The 26783-nt window shown below is 41.9% G+C and overlaps 1 protein-coding gene across 7 annotated transcripts in view; it reads right to left on the bottom strand.

The window, feature by feature from the left end:
• Positions 1-26783, bottom strand: part of INIP (INTS3 and NABP interacting protein) — a 41261-nt gene that overhangs the window by 6275 nt on the left and 8203 nt on the right. For 5 of the 7 annotated variants that reach the window (XM_062599858.1, XM_062599859.1, XM_062599855.1 and 2 more), the window contains 2 exons: positions 25390-25480; positions 23030-23297 (listed from right to left, as the gene is read on the bottom strand). In XM_062599858.1, coding sequence (XP_062455842.1) covers positions 23202-23297; positions 25390-25480 — 187 coding nt within the window. In that variant the 3' untranslated portion in view covers positions 23030-23201. Of the gene's footprint in view, positions 1-11334; positions 11422-23029; positions 23298-25389; positions 25481-26783 lie in introns of those variants that run through there. The other 2 variants (XM_062599856.1, XM_062599860.1) reach the window with 2 other exon arrangements.

The following is a 26783-nucleotide window of genomic DNA, read 5'->3' as shown; positions in this document are numbered from 1 at the left end:
GAAGGGCAGTTTTTCCTTTCTCACAAAAAACTGAATGCCTTGGATGAGCTTGCTTGGCCATGTGCCCTCTGTATAGTATGGCTTTTCTGAGCAGTCTTTCTTGGACTCTTAAGAAAGAGGCTATGGGGTGTCAAGGGTCTACAGACCACATACTGAGGATCTTTGTTCTAGAACTAGCCAGATCCCTAAGGGTCAGACAGCAAGTTTATGCCATTAGCCATTGCATAAAGCATCCATTCAGCTTCCTTGCTTGTTTTGTTTGCAGTGGGTTCTTCAGATAGATTTATTTGCTTTCTGTTTGCTGTTTAAACAGCAAAAGCAGCAACCATAGAAACCACTTAAAATAATTACTGCTTCCCAATTTGCAGAGTGTTTGCCATACCTCTAGGGCTGCAGAAACTCTCACCTGTGGCTGCAGAGTTGAAGAAGGTTTGTGGGAGAAATCTGGCTGCACCCTCCTCCTCAGTACCCCCCTTTGCCTGCTGAGCTGAACTGGCAGCCCTTGGTTTACCAGCTTGGTGCACAAATGTTCAGAGCACCCTGTCAGAACTGACATGCCTTGGGCTGCTGAATCCACTGGCTTTAGGCCAGTAAAAAGTACATTTATAGTGGATCTAATAAAATTATAGTGGTATCATAAAAATATATCACTCTTTCGTAAGTGACATTAAATGTCTGAATATCTGTGAGAAGGTTCTTCATCAATCCTCTCCTTTCAGTGCCTGCCTGGGAGGTTGATGTTCTCCTTTTAAGATAGGTACACTTCATCTAGCTCGTAACATTCATCAAGATCCACCTCTCTTTGGTTTACTGAAGCAATAGAGCCTGATTCTGCTGTGTCTTATAGAGATTAGAAAGTGGTGTAAATGGAAAAATCCTCCTTACTTAGCACTGCATGTCCAGTTTGCACAAACGCTTGTGATGGTGTGAGGCACACGCGGCACTGGATCAAGCTATATGGGAGTAGGATGAGATTTTTTTCATCTCCTCCTGAGTCAACTCATATGGGGAAAACTTTTGCCATTGCCATTGAGCTGCTGTTTTCTTCCTCAACAAAGTAAAGTATCCTCTGTTACTCCTTCGCTACCACTAGTTGTGTGTGGCTGTAAATTTTTAGCTCTGAGGCAACCTCAGGGTGACTCCACATCAGACCCTTCTGCCACACCTGAGGTCTCAAAGGACAAACTTGTTGTGTGTCTTCATAGGGATCCTCTATTTCATCTTACAATCCTCACACTTTGTGAACAACTCCCAGTTGCTCCTAGCTGGATTTAATGTGTCATCAGGCCAAGCTATTTTTATCCTCTTTCTTTATTTGTTTTCTAGCATACTCAACTAAGCTCAACAAGTTTCCGGACTTTAATTTTGACGACAACCTCAAGTACCTGTGTATTAGTGTTGTTAGCCCCAGTATCACCAAGGCTACCCTCTATGCTCTCAACGTGTGGGGATACCGGTGCATGACCAAAGGACTCAGGGATTACATCGACATCACTAGGTCAGAAAACTTGGCAAAATACAGCTTGTTCATGGTTTGAAGCCAGACCACCTTGTCAAATGAAGTTTGCATAAAGTCTGGAGAAGCAGCGTTGGAAAGAGATGGGATTTCAGCCTTCTTTAGGTGCTCTTGGTCTCAGGAAAATTCCAAGATTCTCTTATAGACTATAATATTTTCTAATTTACACCTTATTGCTTTTACAGTTGACCCAGTAGGTTGGAAACCCAAGGTGATACAAAAGATATCCGGGTATGTAAAGCTTTTATCCAACTTTGTCCTCATGTCAACTGAATTTTCTGTTGTTACCCAAACAACTTAGCATTTGTCTCTTGAGACATGATTTCTGCTCCAAGATCTAGCCAATACAATTCAAAGTATTTAAATACTTTACTTCCAAAATGAACTCCCAGCAAAATCAATGTAGACTTCAAGGTAAGAACTGTGTCTAAAGCCCCCATCCACATAAGTATAGAAAACCTCACTTTCTTTAAAAAACTAAGTTTCTTTGTTAGGTTGATCTAAGATTTTTTTTTGTGCGACGAGAATAACATGTGAATGAGGGAAGTATGACCAAAATAAAACTCCCATATGACAAAGGAGAGCTTTCAGAAGAAAGAGTGGCACCCAGATACTAGTATGCAACATACAAAGGTAAGGAGATGCAACACCTCTTCGAAGGGTGTTGCAGATGTGCTTTGGCCATACTAGAGTAGTGGCAGACCACACAGCTGTGCCTTGTACTCATCTTGGTGTTGCAGAGACTAAATACTGCTCCTTCAATCTGCTAGGAGCAGAGGTTGAGCCTCAGTGAGGCGGCACACTGGCTGCCAAATTCTTTCTGAGCCCTTGGCACTGGGGGCAGAGGCCCTCCCTACAAGTGCCTAAGTCTCCTCTGCTGTGGGAAGGCTGCAGGATATAAACGTGCAGTGTTCTGTGTTCTCCACAATGCTTTCGTACAGGGCTTTGTATGAACCTTGTGCCTGCAGGTCAACCCAGTCTGAATGCAACAGTGACATCTCATGGCTCAAAGAAGCACTGTGATCCCTCTGAGAAAATGCTAGGGTTTCTCTCTCTTTCTTTTTTCTTTTCTTCTTTTTTCTCTTCTTTTCCCTTCCCTTTCCCTTTCCTTTTTCCTTTTCCTTTCTCTTTCCCTTTCCCTTTCCCCTTCCTTTCCTTTCTCTTCTCTCTTCTCTTTCTTTTTTCCCTTCCCTTCCCTTCCCTTCCCTTCCCTTTTTTCTTTTCTTTTCTTTTTTCTCCATGTTTCTTAATTCTCATATTCAAGGACTCAAAGGCAACATTGTTTCTCTCTCCCATCCTCCTGTAACTCCAAGCATCTCATTATGATCAACTTAATTCTCCACTTTAATTAAGAGATTATGAAGACTGTTAGTACATGTCAGTGCAAAGTAGGACTGGAAAGTTTCCACTACTGGAAAAGTACAGAGCTTGAGGCTTATGACATAGGTCAGGCATTTGCATACAGAGACACCTCAGTGTTGAAATAATTCAGTGTAAGAAGGTCAAAAATTCAGCTGCTTTTTTTCTGAGTCACTGCTGGCAGGAAAGAGGTGCCAGCTAGTGAAATGGGTCTGTTCAGCCAGGGTATCCTTGCAACATGGGCTTTCATCTCATCTCATCTCATCTCATCTCATCTCATCTCATCTCATCTCATCTCATCTCATCTCATCTCATCTCATCTCATCTCATCTTTTTTGCTTAGCTAAACATGCAGCCTCTGCTCAAGACTCTAAGGCTGCCCCAAACCAAGTTTCTGGGGAAGCTGGGAAGCCCACAGCAGGTTTCTCCAGACGGAGCATGGGGAAGCCTTTAAAGTGCATCTTCCACACCTGCAGCATGTCTCCTTACACACAGGCATGCTGATACATCTTTCACTTTCCTCTTATTCCAGATCCCAGCTGTGAAGCTGAATGAACTTCTGCAAGAGTTTTATATCATGGTGAAAAAAATAGATGGATCAGACTTTCTAGCCACATCCCTCCACGTTATCTGCCAAGGCCTGGACCAGATCCTGAAGAAGGTGGAGTTTTTCCATCTGCAGCAGCACCTTCAGCTCTTCCACCAAAAAGCTCAAGGAAAAGCTTTGGGTCCTGAGCAAGGCTGGGCTGTCTAATGCCCACTCTCACAACATTGTCTACTTTTCCCTTTCTGTTGAGGAAGAGATGTGGAGAAAGAAGAGGATCCTGGGAGACAGCAGCCCCATAGCCCTGCTGCCCACTGTAGTAAAATAAAACAGCCAGTATCTCAACATGTGAATGTTACAGGAGCATGTGGATGTGATGTGATGTTGAGTTGCTCAAAGACTCCCAAAATACGCCATTTTTTTGCTAGAATGTATAGTGTGAAGAGAGAAAACAGGGTGAGCGCAAATAAAGTGTGTTATGGTCAGCTGTATCATGAGCACTTGAAAGGACTCCAAGTGCTCTCCAAGTACGTGCCTCCTCTCCAAGTACGTGCATGTACACCAGCCCCCAACCCAGATGGCAGCCAATTTCTCTGTTCTAGCTGAGCACCCAGAAGGAGATCGGTGGCATGGGGAATGGGTGGTATGAGGAGCAGAGGATGGGGCTCCGCTCCATTCATGGTGTTGTTCCCAAGCTGGCAAAGAAAATGAAATGATGGCACTTTGAAAATTTTACTTTTGTCTCCTTCACTCAGGCTTCCAGGAAGTTTGGCCCTCCTAACTCCTTCCAGTAACTCTGTCCTCCATCCACTAACAGCAAATATGTCTAGCCTGCTGTACAGGAATGTCACTGAGCTGGAGGAGATTTCAGTAGCCTGAACTATAGAGACAAAAGAGAAAAGCAAAAGCCTGCTAAGAATTTGCTTGGATCATTATTGCAGAAGCTGTTACTGATGAAACAAACCATGCTAAGATATTTTGAGATGTGTGTTAATATGCATGCTACTGAGATGGTATTTTGCAGCATACACAAGAATGCTACAGGAATAAGGAAAGCAGAAATATACAGTGCCTTTTCACATATTTTTTTCTTGAGGACTGGTCAGGAAAGTGACTTCACCATAGCTTTAGTGTGCTGTGAAGAAGGTGAGCTGCTTTTAAACAGCAGCAGCAAAAGTGGAAAGAAGTGGCAGTAAATACTTCTTGAGGAGGACTGCACTTGTTGCTTTCTCATTTAGTGGATTAAAACAGCCCCACTGCAAAAAGCTGGGGGCTGGTCCTGATGAAAGAGCAAGACTGTGGCAGTTTTCCATAGATGGCTGTGGGGTGCTGATGTCTCGCTGCTTTCTTCTTCAGCTTTTCCAAATTTCGGGTCAGATTATTGTGCAAAGAAGTGGCTGAAAACTTTTTTTCTGTAAGGAGGAAGTAATGTTTATCATGGATTTTTCTTCTTAGCAAGCATAGCTAGAAGAAAGGAAACTCAATGTCAAGGTCTGAGAACTCTTGAAGAAGTGCCTATATTTTCTTTTTTAGCTACTGTACCAAGGTTATGTTCTTGTGAACCATTTTTGATATTTTCTCCATTGTTTTGTATATTGTAAATATATATACTTTTCCAATATCAGTATCATTTACATGGATCTGTAGGTACTGCTAGAAACTATCACTGGCTTTACCAAATAACAAACAAATAAATCCTATTATAGCATCACCAAAGAACAGCATTTTCAGTCAGTCATGTACAGACAGGGCAGTGAGCACCTAAGCCCCAAATTAGTGATTTTTTTGGTGTCTGGGATTTGAGATATTTTAAAGAGGGCTTATATCAGGCACTGAATGATCAGCATTTTTGGAAAACCAAGGCACTTTAAGGTATCTCAGGTCTGAAATCCAATGATACAAAAATCACTAGTCAGTTGTAAAAGTAACTGCCTTCAACTTCTACAACTACACTTAGTCTAGTTTCTTTTGAAGTTGAGGGGAAAACTTTTGATTTTAGTAGAAGCTATGCCAGTCATTTAAGGCACAAGAAAAGAACATACGGAAGAGCTAGAACAGCTGGGGACATATGCAGTCTGACGATGTGCAGTCTACTGCTATTCAAATGCAAAAAGTGCAACTGTTTCTTCCCAGTTGAGCAGCAGGGCTGTGAGGAACATGAAGATATATGGAGCCCACCATAGAGTCACTGCTTTGTCAGGACTGTATAATGCCTTAAAGTCATCATTCTTGTCTGACAGCTACATGATTACATACTTACATGATTACAAAAATACAGTAATTATATTTAGATGTGCTCTTTTGGAAGATAACTTCTTCCCTCCCCCTAGTACTGGACATGTTTTTTTAATATGTATTTGTTTGGTTTCTAAGATTTATTTGTTATCTGTGAGTTCTAAAACATAGTTTTACTCCTATCTTAAATGTTTGAGTACAGCATTATTTTAGCTTTGAGAAATTAATTCACTGGATCTTGAAATAAAGAATAGCATCAACTTTAGCAGAGGAAAGCTTTTATCAATAAAAGCTGCTACCTCCACCCCTCACAGGCTGTGAACATTATTTCCCACCATTATCATTTTTATTTATTAACAGTTTGATCCTGTGAAATCTTAGTAGGCTCTACTGGAGGAGGTGCAGGATATTCAGCTTGTCCAGGCAAGCTCATGTGATAGTGATGGAGTCAGGAGCTTCTGTTGGAATATGATTTATGTTAGAGAAGCATATGGGGCAGAGTACAACATACTGTGGGCATTGCTTCTAGAAGAACAATGCTGTTCCTCATTATTTTCCTGTGTTTCACTGATGATGGTGCATTTCCTGATGAAAAATATCATACTGAGTCCTGCAGAGCAAATCACCACTTAAGACTGATGAAAAGCAGAAGCTGGGCTGAGACTGGGTTAATATGTCTTTGAAAGAGTCTGATGAAACTGTTTGAACACCAAGCATTTTCAAACCAGAGTACCTCGAAAAAATCAGCCTCAGATTAGATCAGATCAGATTAGAGTAGATAGCTAATCAAGCAACCTATTCTTTAGAGGTGCTGGCCTCCTGGAGGAACTCTTGCAGCCACTATCACTGAACAGTTCCCAGTTTGGAACTTTTGATGGCTATTGGCAGTAAAGCAGTCCCAATGAGGTTTCCTAAGGCATTTGTAGCAGGTACCAAATGCCCAATGGCTTTTCTCTAATCTCTGAAAATGTTCCCTCTGGAGTCCTATGCTCTTTCTACTATCAAAATTTTTGTCCTTTTTTTTGTCTCTTTGCTCAGCTTCAGTGTTAGTCTCCTGGCATTAGTCTCCTGTGGCTGCTTTTGCTTGGTGGGTCAGGCATGCTCTGTGGTCAGCTCCAGAGTACAGGCTCTGTGACAGCACAAGTCAGAGGATTTACTGGAGGGGACCTCAGCTTGCCCAGGAGAAACACGGGCTTGCAGAGGGGTAAACAGGGTCGAGGATCACAGGCACCTGTCCTGCGAGGTGGATACAGCGCTCCCTTATGTTTGCCCATTCAGGAGATAGGGCTGCCTGGGTACAAATCTCCCCGGGGTCAGAAGTCTGTCACGTGGCTGGGTGCATGCCTCTGTAAAAGGAACAAGCTACTCCAGGTATTACTTGGAAGAACATAAAAAGCACTACAAGTTGTTGCATGGTGATGGGGGCTAATATGGTTTCATTCAGTGCGATTGCCAGATCTCCTCAAGCCCAAATGATGCTATGGCACTAAGGACCATGTCTGCAAGTAAATGGCACCCCTCCGCTCTTGCATACTCTCTCTTTAACAGTCAGTACATATCCTAGGAAAGTATTTAGCTGACATCCAATATCCTCAAAGGGAAGACAATCCCTTTTACAAGTTTTGCAAATAACTGAATATTCTATATGTGAAAAATGAGTAAATTTGCAGGGATGGAAGGTGTCATAAATCCTCAAACAGGCTTTGAGTTATCCTGTTCATTGTCCTTTCTTGTTCTCTTGCAGCAGCAATCAATACCTTAGAGCAAAAGCTCACAGTGCATCTGGATACTATAAGGTTTTTATAGGGACATAAAGTAAGTGAAATGAGATAAAAAAAAATATTACCAAGTGCTTTTGGAAAAAAGTTTGTCTTGATTTTGTCTCACAGTATGTCATCTTCCATTGTCCTTGAGTTTGACAATTTGATGTCTCTTTTCTCACTTGCAAAGCTGTGTTTGTTCTGAAATAAAGGCAGTATCTCCTTTGCAAACCATGAGCTGTTATAAACTGAACTGTTATAAAGATGACATGGCTATGGGGAAGAACATTTGATATTCAGCTGTCAGTTTTTGTCGAAAGGAATCTTTGCTTATTAACTAAACTTTATCTTCAGTAGTGATGTCCCTTTTTTCTATAAGCTCCTTGAAACTGTGATCCTGAAATCTATATTTTATCTAACAATATTTCATTTAACTCATTAGACTCTTTTTGGCTCAGCTGTTTTTCAGTTGTGGTTAATGTCCTTTAATGACACCAGTTTCATATTAGCAGGTGTTTTATCTGAAAGAGACAATTCCCCTCCTGAAGCAGTTCCTACTGAAAGGAAAAAAACATGAGACAAAAAGAGGTGTGACATAACTTGCCCCATGCCCTAAGGCAAGTCAGTGGCAGAGTAAGGCCATTATCTCATCCCAGTACACCTGAGTGGCAGCCCTCTTGTCTACATTTACTACTTAAAAAGGAACTGGGAGACCTGTGAGAGCCCATACTCAAAAATCATCTAGCCAGCCAATACTAGGATGTTACCAGATAGGCACTTACTCTTTCCACCATGAGCAGATTTTGTTGGGGAGCAAATTTGCCAGCATTTTTCTTAAGAATCCACAGCTGAGGTCAATGGGACTTGGCTTGAGGGGGAGCTGCTGAGCAAACGATGCACAATGATGCTGTCTGGCTATCCCATTATCCTGCGCGCTTGGCTCCGAGCCTCAAGGCTTAGCACAAAGGAGACTTTATAGTATCTTTCCCAGGCCAGAGAGTATTGAAATTTGGCCTTGGCATCAATCACAGTGGTTTGAGATCTGCTTGAATGGCATACCAAGAGCCCAGATGTCCCTCTCAGTAAAGACAACTGGGTCAAAGAAGTGCTCTTTCTGCACCCATGGCACCATCCCATTTCCAGCCAAAGCAGGCAGTCTGCTCTGTGCCAGGACCCCGCAGATTCCAGTCAGATGGGATTTTTAGCAGCACTGTGCTTCTGTAGTGCATTGGAGAGCTCCACGTTTCCAGGCACGTTTCTCACCTATATACTAGGCTGTGGTTTGCCCCAGATGAAAAGTTAGCTCCTACAGACTTCCAGCCAAGCATATATTATTCAGATGGGTATTTCTAGTTCTTCCATCTAAAACAGTTTCCTTCAAAATGCTTCTTAGATTGCAAAATTGGAGCAGTTAGCAAATCCTGATTTTATTAGTTTTTGGTGTGGTGGGAGGGCTTAGGTTGGCTACAGCATTATTCCTTATTATTCCTAAAACAGATGGGGTTCATTTAAAGTTATTTGTTAATTACAGGCATTTATTCTGCATTCCTTCTCCACTCACTGCTGCTACATCCAAGGTATCGATGATGCAAGGCGTATTTTCACCGTGGCAGGCTACAGTAATATGTTCAGTATTTCCAAAATGTTGTCTGAGTGTTTCTTAGGTGACCAGGCTGACAGGATATTCTGGACCTAATTTTGAGATCTTTCAGGCTTTTCTGAAATGTATCAGATTAAGTACTCATAATTGCTAGATATTTTGCAAAAGCCTTCGCACAATGAAGAATGACTGCCTTTAGCACAGATGAAAGGGGATGTGCGTAAATCTCTCCTTATTAGGGTGGCATTAGGCACTTCAGCACATTGTAGCAGACAGACACGATGTTTTAACATTCTTTGTCATCAGGATGGATGATTAATACAACGTACTCCTACAAATCTCATCAGCTTGAATGATGAGGTGGGAGGTGAACATTTTGTTAAAAGGTAAAGAGCACTATTCAGAGCCAGTATATGTGTTCGTATCTTCACATACTTTTCACTCTGAAGCATGTCTTCCTTACAGCCGAGTGTACAAGAGCATGGAGTCAGCACAGTATCTGGCATGATGTATTTAACCCACTGAATTTAAGCTGAAATGATGTTTTAATTCTGCTCCAAGAAGATGGTTTCTCAAGCTAATCTAAGGAATACATTTAATTCAATTAAGTAAAGCTTTCCGTTCTTTGGCAGACTTTCAATGACTCAGAGCATTGATTTCAGACCTTATCTGCTCAATACTATTTAGTAAGTGATTAATTTCCCTAAAAAGAGACTCCACATACAGGCAGTCCAGAGCCAGAGCTTGCTGAAATACACCTGCACACAGGCAGAGTTCTCATTTGTGGAAAAAAGTTTGTATTCTTATTTCATGTTTCCTACAGAATCATAAAGATGAATTAGAAGGGAGAATGAAAACAATTTAAGGTATATCACTTAGGAAAAAATCCCATGTGCTTTTTTCCTCCATTTGTTGTTTCTTCACAAATCTGATAACTGGAGGGGGCCCTGAATTACAGGAGGTAAATACTTCTGGTAACATGACTGTTGTCATCAATTTGGCTGGATTGGAGCTCTCTGACTGCCACTGTAGACTAGGAGCAATAGCAATTTTCATTGCAGATAGGGTAATCAGTACACATGGATTGAGAAGGAGTCACTGTTGTTGAAGACAGATGTCCATAGCAGATGGTAGCCCATCCCATGACCTAGACTGAGCACTATCAGGTAAGGAAAAGACAAAAATCTCTGCAGATCACTAAGGGAAAATTAGGGAGGCAAAAGGAGACAGCTGAAAATCCTTACACTTACATCTCCATGAGGGAGCCTAAAGCACAGGAAAATGTCACCTAGAACTCTACTTAGATGAGCAACCAGGCCAGGGGACATGGAAATACCTCCCAGTTTCAGCCAGCAATCCCAAATGTGGGAGGGCCTGCAGAGCCACAGTGAAATACATTATGCTAATTATTGCACATTTTTCTGCTCTATAGGAAAACCTTTATCTTGAACTGTACATCCCCCTGATTATTTTGTTCTCTGATAGGAAAAAAAGAGTTCTCCTTTCTGATGTTAATGCTAGGGCAAGAGAAGGAGCTGGGCAGCTATGAAAGAAGGGGGAGATGAAAGATAATAAAGCAAGAAATGGAGAGAGAAAACAAAGGAAGGGATTTGGATGCAGAAATGGAGCAGAAAATCACACACCATTTCCACTGCACCAGACAGATGTCCCACAAGTGAATAGGGGTGGTCAGAGCAGCCCCCTCCAGAGATACAATCTGAACAAGGGATGGAGAAAGATGCTACTGCTTCTGAAGAGGTCCCTGCCTGATAGCTGAGGACCTTTAGTTATCTCCAAGACAACAGCTGATAAACTACTGAGCTCCTAATGTCCTGTCAAGAGGCTTCACTATTTACAAATTCTAGGGGGAACCACATCAGATATTGATCTTTGAGGAGCTGAATTAAAAGATGCTCACAAAGCAAAGCTTGGAAGAACCTATCCCAGATTGCTAGCTCATTACCTAGGTGTGATGGTAGGTGGAGGACAGGCTGTTGTGCAAGATTTTATTTGAAAAAGTCCTGCAGAAAAATCTGCAGTGCTTTCTGTGTTTTTGGCTTCTTTCTTGCCTTCTGCTCCTGTGTCTGTGGAAAGGGAGGCTAGTTGGAAACAGTTTCACACAATGTGCTACAGGTATATTTGTGGCTTTTGAATAAATCTGTTGCTTCTAAAAACCTATTCCCAAGCTGTCATTGTACACTGGAAGCAGCTCAGAGTGATGCCCTGCGAGGTAGACGCGAGCCCATGGGGAATGTTTCTGCTCTGACTGAAAACTTAACCTAGCCTTACGCAGCTCCTTGTTTTACTATAAAAAACTCACCTAAAGCGTCCAGCATCTTGCTCAGATGACAAGCCTGTGTAGTTCAGGCTGGCATCTCCCTCTGCTTGTTTTTTCTGCAAGATTCTCCTGGAAAGAAACAGTACAAGATACAATTCAAGTGTTCACTCCCTAGACTGAAATTCGTCCTTCTGTCATTGGAGGGAGCTGTGCAAAGAACACATGGCTGTCTGAAGCATGAAGTCTCTGAGCTAGAGCCTTTGCTGCCTTGGTGTTTCCCACTTGTCATGGGCTTGGGGATATTCGTTTCTGCTGTTGAGCGACAAGCCGGCCCTGAAGAGCTCCTGGGACTTCTATGGACCTGGCTAGATGCCACAGGGCCCCTCTGGTACTGCCTGCTCCCTCGCACTTAATGTACTGTGGGCTGGGCTCCAATAAGGTCTTCTCCTGCTGCGGCGTTTATTTGTCAAGACACCTCTGGGCAAGAAGTTCAACCCACCTCTGACACATGGGAAAAATGCTGCCTGCTTTTTCACAGTTGGGTTGATGAGCATTTGATTCATCTTCCACAGCCCTGTAGCTGCTACTGTGCCTCAAGGAGATGGCGTCGTCATTCCCATAGCCTGATATTTATTGCTTCCTGCCATACTTGTCTCCTCACATTTGCAAAAGTCCCACTGACCCTGCATCTCTCCCAACCAGTGCAGGCACTCTTATTCTCAGAGGAAACATAATTGGTTGACAAATCACACTACACTGCTGCTATTCTGCAATCTAATAGTGAAATCCATGTCTTTGGAGCCCCTTTCGTCAGGTGCTTGATTATTTTATGACTGTTTGCCACCAGTCTGCTACAGAGGTTAATGGTATCTAATGGAGATGTCTCTAAAGCAACACATCACTGCAGACTGCTGCAAAACTAAATGGAGGCCAGTCTGACGCATGACTATGTTGCCTGTTCCACAACAGATGAAAACTTGCCTGGTTACTCATTGTCATTTGTTTAGTTATTACATCTGGTGATATAGCTGTTCTGAGGAAAGCCAAATGATAGGACAAGCATGTATTTTTACTGATCATAGAATCACAGAATCAGTAAGGTTGGAAGGGACCTCTGGAGATCACCTTGTCCAACCTCCCTGCTCGGCAGGGTCACCTACAGCATGTTAAGACAGGGTTGCATCCAGGCGGGCCTTAAATATTTCCAGAGAAAGAGACTCCACAGCCTCTCTGGGCAACCTGGTCCAGTGCTCCGTCACTCTCACAGTGAAGAACATTTCTCAGTCCTCCTCCCCCTCCTCTCCCCTGCTCTACAGTGGAACAAATGCTGACAGGTTAAGTACACCCCATATTTGTCCTGCTCTTCCATGGCAAATCCTGGTCACTCTGTACACAAAGAAGAGAAATCAAATCTGCATAGGCTTAAGTCTGTAAAAGTTTAAGGAGAAGCCCTTTTGAATCTTATTGGTACAGGCTGAGGAGCAATGAAAAGAGCTACACTATGGAAGATACTTGCTTTAAGTCATTTGGCATTTCTACTGCAGTAAGTGCACTTGTATCCATCTTAATGCTTCGTGGGTACCAGAAAACAGAATAGGGCTCCTGGTCTCCTTTTGGTGTGATACAGAGCTCTGCAAGTAGGTCTGAAGAAATGGCTGTACTCCATTATATCACTCATTTTCCCCTGGAACACGTCCCTGAGCTCTGGATGGAACTTGTTCTACAACTCACACTGGGCATTTCATGTCCCAACACTTCATGAAGCTGCAGTGTCTGCAAGAGATCCAGCACACACTACTGTTGCTGCTGGATGTTTGCTGTGCTGTTTGCTGTTGCTGTAGATGTTTGGCTCAGTGGGTCTTTTCAGTAGCATGTTAAAGACCAGAAGGACAGCAGGGATAAATGCTGTAAGCAAGTAAAGTGCCGCTCGCCTTAGCATGTTGGCCTTGAGCAGTTTGACTCTGTCTTGAGGAATCATTTCAGACCAGTCTTGGATTAGTGAAGGTATTGCTGAGCTTCTTTGGAAACAAATACCTCAAACCAGGTACATGGTGTCCAGAAACATCACTACAACTCTCAGGGCCAAAACCACTTCACAGTAGCCTTTTTATCTTGGAAAAAAAAAGAGGTATTTTTGCTCTTACTCTTCCAGATGGAGTTGTGTGTCCTTCTAAACTCTCTCAGCTCTCTTGCAGTGAAATTCCTCTTTCTACCTCTGTATCTGGCATGTTTTTAAAAGAAGACATTGGTGCTTTAGGATAGGATATTAAGACATTTGAGAAGAACAGATTTTTTTTTTTTAAAAAAAGAATAATGTAAGCTGTCTGAATGCTCTTCATATATGCTCCAGGGCAGTTTGTAACCAAAGAGCAATGGCAAGAGTAGCTTTAAAGCTGTATGATAGACAGCAGAGCTGTGTGCGTTAAATGTTAATATCACTACTGCAGTGTTGCAAATGCGTATTTGTAGAGCATTGAATGTGTTCTGCTTTACAGTTAATCTACAAGACATGACAAAGCTCCCCCAACACAGACATTAGAAATTTTATCAAATGTAAATTACGTGCTCAGGTTTCTATACTGTGAGAGGGGAGGCACACAGAGTAACAAAGATATATTGGAGAAAAAGCGTATTTCTTTTTGAGGTACCTTATCTCTGAGATCTGCTAGGCACAGAGAAGGGCTACAATCCAGCATGACACCCTCAGCACATACTGACTGGGCCACTGGTATATGGAGGTTTGGGTTCTTGGCTGAACTCTGCCAGCACATAGCTACAGGATCTCACCAAGGCAATTCACCTTTCTGTGAGTCTTTTCACACTTCAGTTAAGTGAGGAAAATGACAGCTAATGCTAATTTTGATAGCTAAGTCAAATTTCTCCTCAAAACCTGGACACAGACTGAAGCCAAAAGAGCGAAGACGAGCTCGGCATTTGGAAGAAACAATATTGTTGCAAGAAATGCTCCACTGTGAGATTAGAAATTCTCACCCTTGCCTTGCCAGAAGAGAACAAAGTGAAGCACAGTGTCACATTTTTTCATCACCATCTGACTGCTAAGGAGAATAAAATATTTCAGTTTATCTACCTGCACCTAGAATCTCTAAGTCACTACAGGATGATCCATTCCTCATCTGAGTTTTGAATTCTTTTCACTTCCAAATGTTCTACAAATTCTGAACATAAAAGAATTAGAAACAGTTCCCATCCCTCATGTGAAATATCAACATTATGAGGTAGAGGAAGGCTAGATGGTATATAATGCATTATATGCCAGGCAGGTAAGACATAGTGGTGAATCACAGTGGTAGCTTTGTACCTTGTGAAAATACTCGCAATTTTGAAAAGCTGATGTATTTATTGAGAACTTCAGGATGCATTTTGTAATTCAACGTGATTATTATTTACAGTGATATTTCTGAAATCAATGTGGCTGTCAGATAGAAGCTAGTACAATTTACACTATACTGCATGCATTAGTAAATCCCACAGGTATATGCCCTTCTGCTACTTGAAATCAGTACTGCAAGAAATAGCTTACAGGAAAGAAAAAACAGGTTGAAACAGAAGAGGAGGCTAGAGATTGGCTTTCCTTGCTAGAAATATAAGAAGTGAGAGAGAAAGAGACTTATAATGAAGTGTCCGCATGTATGCACAAGGCATACTGAACAGAACAGAACTGGCAGACAGTGAACTCTCATCTGATGGATATTTGTGTCCTGTGAACGAGGGAAAAGCCCTGTATTAATTCTATTCAGGTGTGAGTAACTGAGAGCTGTAACTCCCTCATCTCATTTCAGCTTGGCAATACCTCTGTTCTGACCATGCATAGAAACATCTACTGGCACAGGACAACCATTTTTACTCAAACTCCATCACAGGAACTGACCCATTCGGACAGATAATGGATAGCCACTGGCTTGGAGCAGGCCTGGTGTCGTGGCCTTATGGGTCCTGTTCCTCCCTCGGCTGCGGAAGCCTGAGGCTCAAGGTCTTGTTCAGTGATCACTTCACCAGTCAGTCAAAAGGGAGGAGCTCCATCGGGGAGGCTGAGGGCACACTGCCCTCATGAGCGTGACTACAGGCACTCTCCCATGGCACAGAAATCAACTTCGGACTCCAGGCCTGAATGGAGTAGCATGGAGGAACACAGGCAGCTTGTGGTGGGAAAATCTTTCCCTTGAGGCCTTGTTGTTGCCTTCTCAGATGGTCTGAGATGGACTACCATGGAAAGAGAAGTGGCATGAGAATCATGATTATAAATACGATTAAATTTTATGCAATAGCCTTAGGAGAGCTCAACTGAAATGAAGAACACTAACACAGGTCAGACAAGCAGTATTTATCACTAACAGTCACTTCCTTTGCTTGGCAACCCATCTTATTTCAGGATTCCACTGTGCCAGGTGCTGTGCAAATACAAAGCTGAAAGGTAATGCAGACAAAGAACACGATACTCAGGCTTGTCTATAGGCAGAGAAGACTAAGCTGTTCAGGATGTTAAATGGGCAAGTGATTAGACCTGTAACTCTCTCTCTCTCTCTCTCTGTGTGTGTGTGTGTGTGTGTGTGTGTATGCACGCACGTGTGCACGGGTGTGCGTATGAGACACACGGATGTATCTGCAGGCTTAACTCAGACGGTAACTTAGCCTTTGAAAACCTCAAGGGTCAAGAAAAGTACGCTAATACCTAGAATGGAGCAGCTACAAACCAAGCCAGCACACTGCATTCTCATTTGGATAGGACAGAAACTATCTGGTGCCTGCAGGGGCTTCGAAGGTGGCTGGTACAGCAGCGAGCGTATCAGGTAATCGTACTGTATCAGGCAATGCATATCATTTTGCTTTCCTTGGACTAACCAGTCATCTGCTATGGCAGAGTTTGAAAACATACTACTCCTAGAGCACTTCTTCCTGACAAGCTGTAATGACGCATGGTTGCAAACACACAGTTCCCTGACTCCTGCCCCAGCTGCCAGACAGCGGCATACAGCTTTTGCTGCCACAAAAACAGAGACAGCAGCTCTGACTGCCTTCGCTTCAGCCCATGCCACACCATACCCGGTTCCACGAGTAGCTCTCTGCATATAGATGGGGGAGGCTCTAAAGCACTTCTACTTAGGCATGATATGATGGCTAAACCTCAGTGTAATGGGCAAGTTCATCTAGTTGTAGCAGTGGGAACAAGACAGAACACTTGCCCTTGCTTCCAAGTGCTTGGTGTAATACTGCTGATGGTTTATCACCATCCTTCCCACTCAGGATCTCCTAAACTCTGCCCTACTCAGTTGTCTTCACCGTCTGAAAAACAAACCAACTGTAACACAGAGCAGCCCATGAGAGCAAAGATAAATCAGAACTCAGAGAGCTCTGCGTCTTTGCGGGTGAGGGGGAGACGAGCCAACTGCAGGTGTAGGATGCAGAGCAGTAGTCTCCAGGTAGTGTCTCACAAATCACTGCCCACTAATCCTGATCCCTCCACAGTCTTTGCAGGTGCCTGTAGGCAGTGCAAACCCTCTGCTTTTTTCCCATCTGTAAAACTGAAGGTAATAGTAACTTGGTCTACCTCATGTAAGGATTCAGGTAATGCAACAAAAAGCCTCTGAAGATGTAAAGATGTCCATTAATCTACACATACTTGTGACACTGAAACACTCTGCATACTGAATGAAACCTTCCATCGGACACTAATCCAAATATATAAATGGACACTACTGCATAAGTAGATAGTGAAAAAGGCTTGCAAGCTTGTGATTTCTGCTTCTACATAAACCAGTAGAACTCCTGAGACAAAAATAAGGTAAATTCTGAATAACTGATCTGTAGGTGTTTAGCCAGAATGTACAAAACCTGCACCCCAAAAGCAGTATCTGCTGACACTAAAGCATCCAGATCACAGACCTCAATGAGAATAGACTGAGTGCCGTATAACCACCTTTAATAATTCAGTGCCTGAATGAACCTGGCAGAGTAGAGTAAGTGATGAGAACAGGGGACGAGTCATTTCCTCACTGGTTGTTAAGCGTCATTTTTTAAAGATTCTCACTATATTAATCACTTTTTCAACACTCAGTGACTAACTTGCTATACTCCTTTCTGAATATCCTATATTGAAGAAAACGGTGAAAAATCATTTCCCTGTGGAGGTATGAGAGAATGCCACTTGATTCTAGCAACAGTAAGAACCACCTAACAAGGACCAAATGCTGTTATTTGATGTAAAAAGTCTGAGATAAGGTTTTTAATTCCAGCAAATGGAAAAACTCACTGGAGCGGGGTTTTAACTGACAGCATGCGAAATCTGTTTAACCTAGTAGTCTTCAGAGTGCCTTTATTAATAGTTACAGAAAGCTCAGTAATGTGTATTTTAGCTCAAGAAGGATTTCCTACAGCCTACAGAAGCATTTCAGAACATAATTATCAGACTTTCCAGACACAAGGGTGTTACTAGTAGATGTCACAGGATTTTCCCCTTATTTAAGTGAATCAAGTACCAAGCATGTAAAGCCCTGTGCAGAAAGTCTTTCAGACAAATGCTGGCAATCCTTCCTCTGTCTCCACATCTTCCTTGTGTCCTGTCTGGACACATAAACCTTCTAGCCCAGCCCTATTCCTCTCCTAGCTCCAGTTACTGTCAACTCGCATGAATGTGAGAAGTTGCTTCAGCTTCAGAGAAATAGCACAGTACACTGACCCTGTCCTCTGGAAAAAATTGCGATTTGAAGTTTGTCTGACAGAAGGAATGGTCAGAGCCATAGTCTTGGCCCGCTGGAATTTCCAGTTGCATTCTCAGGCATTCTCCAAATCTTGAAGGGGAAAAGAACATCTCCTAAGACAGCTATTCTAAGCAATGCTTCTTTCTGTCAAACACAACCAAATTTTACTATTTTTTACTACCACAATCCCTAAGGGGACACGTTGAGGCAGTTACTGCCTCCTAAAGGGTCTGTGACCACATGTTCCACTTTCTAGGCATGTTACCTGCTTACAGTCCTTGTGATCAGTGTCTGAAATACTGCAAATGCTATGATAAACCAACACTTAGAATAAGTGCGTACTCTAAGACCTAACCGTCCACATTTTCTCCCACCATTTCAAACTTCCCTGTTCTGGTACTTAGTTGATGATTAACGCCTTCCTCTTCCTTTAAAGAGGCTAGGAAGATGTCTGGCCTCTTCATGGACTTTTGGCAAAGTTAAGATCAGACCAGTATGCTCTGACCTCTCTCTCTGCTCTGCAGCAACAGCATAAGCCACCTACAGCCCCTAAGGGACAGCCAGGCTGAAAGACTTACCTAATACATCTGGCTCAGAGACGACTTCTCAGCATGAATAAAACTGTACTCAAAAATGTTCACAAGGATCACAAACTAGAGCTGGCTTGTCTTGTGCTGGCTGCACATGCACACAGAAATAAGATATAGCTATTTTAACTGATGGAATACGCATTAAAGCAAGCAGCAAGTTTCCAGCAAGTGATGTCAACTCAGGTATAATTTCTTCCCACTAATGAGAGTTTCATGGGGTATTTCATGTTCTGATGTAAGGCACAAATGATGTCAGGTACTATTGATTAGTTTCATACCAGCAACCCTAACAGATCAGAGGAATAAAAGTTCTAAAAGCTGGAGACTAAAAGCCTGCATAAACCACAAGGATACTTTTCAAGAGGTCAGGCTACTTGTGTTAAAGCTGAACATTTTCCCTAGTGGTGTTAGGAAGATGAGTGACTTTGTTATCTGAGCATGGAAAATAAATATGTGGAGGGAAAACTTGTTTAGTGAAAGAGCATAGGGCTAAGAAGAAAAAAGCTTAAGCGGTGTTTTTAATGCTTCAGTTTCTTGACAGACTGTAATTGTGTTAGTCATTCAGCATCTGTCTAAGCTCCCTGTGTTTTAGTCCATCAAAAGACACATCTTAGTGTACAGGTTCCCCAGTCCTGGGGGTAGGTAAGTTCCACAAACTTGATTTCATGTCTCTTCACAAAAATCCTGCTCTTGCAAGCCTAGCCTGATGAGGTCAAACAAGGCCTATTTCCATAAGGTAGTAAACTGTAAGGAAAAAGCAGTTGTCAGTTATTTTTCTGGTGAGGTCAATATTTATTTTATATTTACAATTTAAATGGCTTTTATCAAGCTGAAACCACAACCAGAGTTCGTTAAGTAGCCTTGCTGAGGCTTTACCATGTGGGCCATACCACCTGAAGCCTAACACAACATGGCTGGTACTAGAGTTACCGTTTCATTTCATCACACTCCTTGCAGGAGATGCTGTAGTAGCAACAACACAGTGGCAGCATGTAGCATGTCCATATTACATCAGAGTCCTTGTATGTGCTAGATGTAGTGGTAAGAGCTTTGTGGATGTTATTTTCTGCTTACTAGGCAGGCCATGCTGGGCTATTTAGAAGCAAAATCTCTTAAAAAATGCCTTCATGTTCGGGATCCGAGCAGGAAAAGGAATATACTCGAAGACTAGAACTTTTATGGTGAAATTTAATGCTAGCCAGATAGAACACATAATAGAACCGAAAGAGGGCAAAATCTTTCTAATAGCCAGATGGCCAAGACTGTAGAAATAGTGATGTATGAAACTTATCTTTTTTGATTCCCCTCTCCAAAATAACCCTACAACTGACAAACAGCTGGTGGTAATCTAGGGTTACAGACACACTATCCTCAATCAAGAGTAGATGGCAGGAGAAGAGGGCATTGTACACACTCAGAAATAGCAGTAACCGCTCTCCAACTTTGAAACGTGTAAATAGTTGTGTTTGCCTTCAAGTCCCTCAAGCGGCTGCAGTCAGACAAACAAGTGATAAAAACTGAACTGTAACTCAGAGCCCCTATCAGGGAAGTAACCTAATCCACCCAGGAACATTTTCAGTTAAGGTAGAAGCTGCTTTCTTACTACACGGATCCAGCACTATAGTACTAGGGCCAGACCCTGACACTCTAATACCCATCTAGTGACACTAGTCCTGCTTTTAAGTAGTAATGAATGATATTAGTGCAGATACAAGAGCCAAATCCACCACTACATTAGTGCATCTTGCAAGGTAAGTTCTGCTTGCTCTTCGTTATCCAGTTATCCAGCAGGTAACTAAATATTCCTATATTGCTAATAAGGTAGATTCTCCCAGATGCCCCAGTGAGAGGTACATCTCCATTAATTTGAAAGAATGTGAAGGGATTTTCTTTGACCCACTTTTCCTATGGCTATTGACCTAATCTGGTGAAATTACACCATCAGCTTCCAGAAAATACTGCTTTTACTCCACTCTACACTAAGAATGTGACCTGAGTGGTAAGGCTAACTATTATCACAGCAAATGAATTTAAATGATTCTTGGAAAGATACATTGACATATACAGGTCATCACTAGATTACAAGTCTTCTGGTTTTATGTGATTATGGCAGTAGGTACTGCCAGAAGCGTAACACCCCAGCCACTTTCTGGTCAGGGTACACTGCAATTGCTAATCATTTGATTTTGAAATGCAATTTCAGTAGGAGAAAAGCTTTTGCTGCTATATAGAAATATATTAACCGTTCTAATTCTGATTAATAGCTGAAAAGAAAAGGTGAATGTGGTAAGACAAATTAGCAATTAGTGTCACATTCCTCAGAGTTTGCGGTTTACAAGACAGAAGCTTCCATATACAGTATTCGCATCTTTGACAGTTAATTATAACTAGGTATATCACCAAGTCCCTCACAGTTCCACAGAACATTTTAAAGCATTTTAACTTAAAACATATTGTGGCAGTTAAATCAACTTTTTCCTCCTTCTGACTACTCCATCTTTGTGTTTAAGTCCTGCATTTCCAAGAGCAGATCCATTAGGAAGGAAAACTACACACCTGGCAAGTTTAAGCTACTTTAATGGAGCAACTATGGACTTATAAAGGAGACAGGTCTTGACTGCATCACTACTTGAATTATATGCACTTTGTGCATTAACCCAGAGATACTATCTTTCAATTTTTTTTTTACACAGGGCTGTTTCCAGAGAAAGGTGACACTTTTCTCAACCAAATACACTCTTTTCTCAACCAAAAGCATCTCTTTTAAGGTAAAATGTCTAACCTCCACTTTAAACTCAGCTATAAAACTAAAATCTGTACTTCCTGTTCTATCTGCTTTACCTTCTTCGTCCCTCTTTGCTTCCACATATGAACTGATTCACAGTTGCCTCTCATGCACACAGAGCTCAGGCCTGTTTATTCCAACACTTCTAAGATGCTCATCTTACATTGCAGAATAATGACTAGCCAGCATGGCTTGAAAGTAAAGTTGCTAATTAAAAATAAATAAATAAAATAGAGTGCTATACACCACAAATCGGTAACAGAAGCAACAGTACTCTTTACACTTCCCACAAGAACCACCATTATTGCTGTAACTCACAAAATCAGACCATATGCAAAAAGCACCTGATATGAGCAGTTCCTAATACAACCACAGATCTTTAAGGTTCATCAGGCCTACTTCATCAAATTCATCTTCTTGAAAAGGCTTCAGCATGCCACAGCTTCTGCGTTAGTCCTTACTCAACTACGGTATATGGAAGTGGTGGCATTTGCCTCCTACCACCTTTCTCTCAAAAAGACCAGCACTGATCTCTTGGCCCTTGCTCCATTTTCTTACACACGAGGAATGGAACTGTTGGCAGTGCTAACAGTTAAACAACACTCACTGAATTGAAGCAAATGTCTGCAGAAGGAAGCAGAAAACAACTGCCTCCTACACTAGCATTCACACTTCTGAAATTATTTTTGCAACCCTGAAAACTACATGTAACAGAGTTCCACAGAAGACAGTAAATCCAGGCAGGCACCAATTTAACAGCTGCTTCTTGACTTCTGATTTTCAAAGTTCTCCTGTTCTTGTTTCTTAAATCTTGTCACTATGGGAAAATCAACCAATGTAATCATAGTAGTATAAGTGTACCCCTAAAATTCTGAAGATACTAGGTATGTCTACATAGGGATTGGGTTTTTTTAAGCTACTTTATACACATGCTAAAATAATTTACCTTAAGACCAACAGATTTCCTTTCAATATGGAATTGGAATTGCTTACTATAGTTGAAAATAGCACAGAAAAGAGGAAACATGAAAAACACTCAAAAGTTTTGAAAAGGACATGACTAGAAGGATGACCTTTTGAACTGAACTGTCCTTGTAGACAACACTTTCCATATGAAAAGACCAGAGAAGTGTTTTGTCCCTGAAAGGATGGTATGAAGCAAATTATACTTTTCCCTTACCTTGATGACTTTAATTCATTCACAGTTCATAAAACAAAATTAGAGGTAGACACACTGTATCTAAGGACTCAGAATACAGGATATTGCTTCAATAGTAGCATGCACCAGTAATGGTCCTGCATGTAGCAAAACAAAATGACTAACTGCTGATTTGAATAAATCCACGTCTTCTACAGACAAATGTGACTTTGTCATCTTTAAAGCCAAATATACTAACTGGACAGGCACACAAATACTGAGGAAAAGTACATCTCTTGATGATGCCGGTTTGGACATTTACTTAAAAGAAGCACAGCAAGAGGGATGAGAAGAACAAGCACCATGCACTTTATGCACCATGCCTCCAGTGCTGTGTCTGACTTTGAGCTGAGAGAGGAAAAGAAATTCAGGACACAATAAATTCTGTACTCAGTAACACTACTTTTTCATTGGTACATCTGATTTCACCAAATAGTAATAACATGAATCCAGAACAAAATAGAATTTAATATACAAAGGTAAAGAAATTACAAAACCAGACCATTTTCTTAAAATTGTGTCCTCAGCTGCTTTGACAAACCACTTAGAACAGCTTTGAAAGATGACAGTTCCTGCTATAGACAAAAATCAGAACTTGCAGTTCTGAGAAATAACATTTCTCATTCTGCCTCAAGTCGTGGTAAGACAGGAAGAATAAGATTTCCAAATGCAGAGTCTTGAGTTATGAAGTATCCTGAGGAATGTGCGTGTGCGTGCTGGAAAGAGAGAAACATTTGTTAATGCATAACCCCCTGCAGCATCAATAGAAGTCAAGGCTTTATACGTTCTCCAGCTTTAATACTTTATTCTCCAAGTTTGCCCTCCAGCTCTTGATAGCCAAACTCAAAACCAATGTTTTAGATCAAACACATCTGAATAGGACCTATCAAAAGAATTAACTTGGTCATTTCCTGCTGCTACTTTTTTGGCAGGTCAGGTGGAGAGAATAATAATGAACTTTTGACCATTCTCCCTCTCCAACACCCCTTTGCTTCCACCTCCTTCAACAACCAAACTGCAGGCATTCCCTAGTAGGTGAGAGCTGCACATATGACTATATGTCAGAATTGTGCATCAGCAGCGTCACAAGCTTGGGGATGCATGCACAAATACCACGTGACTAGAATTCAGTAATGGAATGGGACACCAGCCTTCCGCTCCTGTGATGTATCTAAGTTTGTTCACCTGATGGCTGCAGCATAAATGGATCTAGAGAACCTCTTAAAGAATCACAGAATGGGTAAGGCTGGAAGGGACCTCTGGAGATCTTCTATCCCAAACTCCCTGCTCAAGCAGGGTCTCTTAGAACATGTTAAACAGGATTGCATCCAGGCAGGTATCTCCAGAGAAGGAGACTCCACAACCTTTCTGGGCAACCTGTTCCAGTGCTCTGTAAAAGCCCAGGTAGTCTTTCCCATCTCAAAGACTGGACTCCTATATTCTTTCCTCCCACTACTAGGAAAGAGGCCTGGGAATCCTGGTGGATGACAAATAGGTTTAGCCAGCAGCACGCCCTTGCAGTGACAAAGGCTACCAGCACAGTGGGCTGCATCAACAGCAGCACAGCTGGCTGCTCAAGGGAAGCGATTATTCCTTTCTGATCAGCACTCATAAGACTGCATTCAGGACACTGTGTCCAGTTTGGGGCTCTCCACAGGGAGATAAAATGCAGGGAGTACAATGGAGGACCCAGAGATGTTTAGGGGTTGAAGCCCTTAATGTCTAAGGAGATGGTGAGAAAACCAAGTTTGTTTAGTCTGAAAAAAAGGCTCAGAAGAGATCTTACACTGTCTTCAACTACCTACTGAGAAGGTAAAGAGAAAACACAGCCAGACTGTTCTCAGAAGAGCACAGGAAAAGAACAAGAGGTCAGAGTCACAAGTTGCAACACAGGAAATCCCAGTTAGATATAAGATTTTCACTGTGAGAGTGTTTAAGAACTAAACTCAATGCCCAGAAAGGCTGTGAAAAGTTTCTCCTTGAAGAGCTTCAAAATTCAGCTGGACCATGCCCTGAACAACATGATCTAGTTCTGCAGTTAGTCACGCTTTAAGAAGGGCACTGGACTAGAGACCTCCACAGTCCTTCCAACCTAAAACACTGTGTGATCAACAGGGACGTCATCAGCCAGGCTTCACTCCTGCTCCCATTCATTTAGTAGAAGCAATCTGGGGTCTTTACTAGCAACCACAGACAAAAAAAGGCCCAGGGAAACATGAACAGAGAGAGCAGGGCAGCGATTTGAACTTTTTTCCCATGTCTCTGCCCTCTGATGAAATCACTGTGCCTAGGATGCCAGGAAGACAGCTGGCCACGTACTAGCTTTCCTGCTCAATTTCTAATTCCAGCACTGAAATCACTCTCACATGACATAAGCAAGATGGTAACAAACAGGAGCCTGCAAAGGCACAGGTAAGCCTTCCAAATCTTCTGCTTCTATCACACAGAACTAAAGAGTATTTATTTGGCATCTACTCAGATCCAAGCAAGGTAAGCAGAGTGGATAGCTCCCCCTACACCTCATGAGACACTCAGAAGTCTCATGAAACTGGCTCTTGACAAAACCATACAGTGCAGCTGTAATGATACTGTAAAAAACATTCCCACAACTGTATCATAAAGGAACGAGCTCATAGACTTAGCTTGCATCATAACAGAAGAAGAAACTTTGTTTGTGACAAATACAAAAATGTAAGAAGCCTAACTCCTAAAAGAGTTTTTTCATTCTCTCTAGGTACAGGACTATTCTCTTGCAGGATCCACATCTAGAACAGAGCCAAGCTAAACTGAACAGCACTGTCAGCTCACCTGCAGAGCAGCCTTCTGCTGTGCTGCAATGTGCTGTTGCTCAGCATGATCACGGAAATCCTTGTTCAGCGGTGATCTTGCAAGTGCAATGCTGCAAAAAAGAATGGCACCATGAGTATGACATCAGACATTAGCAATTTTTAGAACAACGGCTTTGTACGTTCACCCTTACTGCCCAGTGACTCTCCTAAGTAACTGTGATAAACTGTAGCACTAACTACAGCTCCACAGTCTTCGTCACAAGAAGTTCAGCTTTGGCAGGTGGGCTGCACAGCTTTTAGTTAAAGAATTTCTTAATGATACATAAATAAATATCCTCTGATGGCAGAGTACCTAAAATTGATCTTGTCCATGTATCTCAGTTCAGCATATGCTATATTTCAATTTAGAAACTCTAAATAGCTTTTTTAAAAAGCTTTCATTGCTTAAGAATCATCCTCCATGTTAACCAAAAAAGAAGTAGTAAAAAGTAGCTGACGTTAGTTCTCTGAATAGGTAAGATGATCTGTCATCCCTCCGGTAAAAATTAGCGAAGACCACCATCAGAGTTCTATTGCAATGCAACTGATAACTGTGTCTGAAACAAGACTCTGAAGACAGGCAGTGAAAGTCCAACTCTTCTCAGTCATACAGACAATGATATGAAAAAAATTCTCCAATAAGGGATCCAAGGACACTCATCACTTGAGCTTCCTAGCAGCTCCAATGTCAACTGCTGAGTTAGTAACTCAGATTTTCAAAAGCAGTCATTCCTGCAAGACAAGACCTTTAGCCAAATCTACAACCTAATTAGTCTAGGGTCCAAAATCCTTGCCATCCAAATGTCATTTGCTTAAAATCATGTGTCAGCTCTCTATGCCCAGAACTATTTGGCTGCTTGTTTGTGAGCTTCTTCCTTTCCCTTCAAAATTACTAAGTTGCAAATGTGCACAATGGAATGTGGAGTTTGTTTCCTTATAGGAAAGAAACCAAAGGAGTACTCATAGAAACTCTGCTGGTCTAGCAATGAAGCATGAAAGTATTGCTGCCAGGAATCACGGGCTGTGCAAGTTATTGTAGTATTGGTATTTATCTTCTTCTATAATCAATAATTGTGCTTGAATAGTACCTGCATATAGAGTCACTTAGGAATAGAAGTTCACTGATTTCAAATACGCCTAACTCTTCTGTCAGTAAGAAGATGATAAAGGTGGCCTACAATCTCTTTGAAAAAAGAGGTAAGAGCAGACTCTTTGTTCAGAGAAAATGACTCTTCTACAATTCTGTATGTAACACATTTTATCTAGAACACGGCACTGCCCTCAATTCATGCTAGTCCAAAGGCTCAGAGCAGTCTGCACTTCCCCATGCAAGTTAGAGTGTGATTCTAGTTATCCTAACGTGACAAAAATGCA

Source organism: Rhea pennata, chromosome Z, assembly GCF_028389875.1.
Source record: "Rhea pennata isolate bPtePen1 chromosome Z, bPtePen1.pri, whole genome shotgun sequence".
NCBI classification, from domain to species: Eukaryota; Metazoa; Chordata; class Aves; order Rheiformes; family Rheidae; genus Rhea; species Rhea pennata.
Note: the sequence above shows the minus strand (reverse complement) of the source record. Positions and strands in the feature narration are given on the sequence as shown.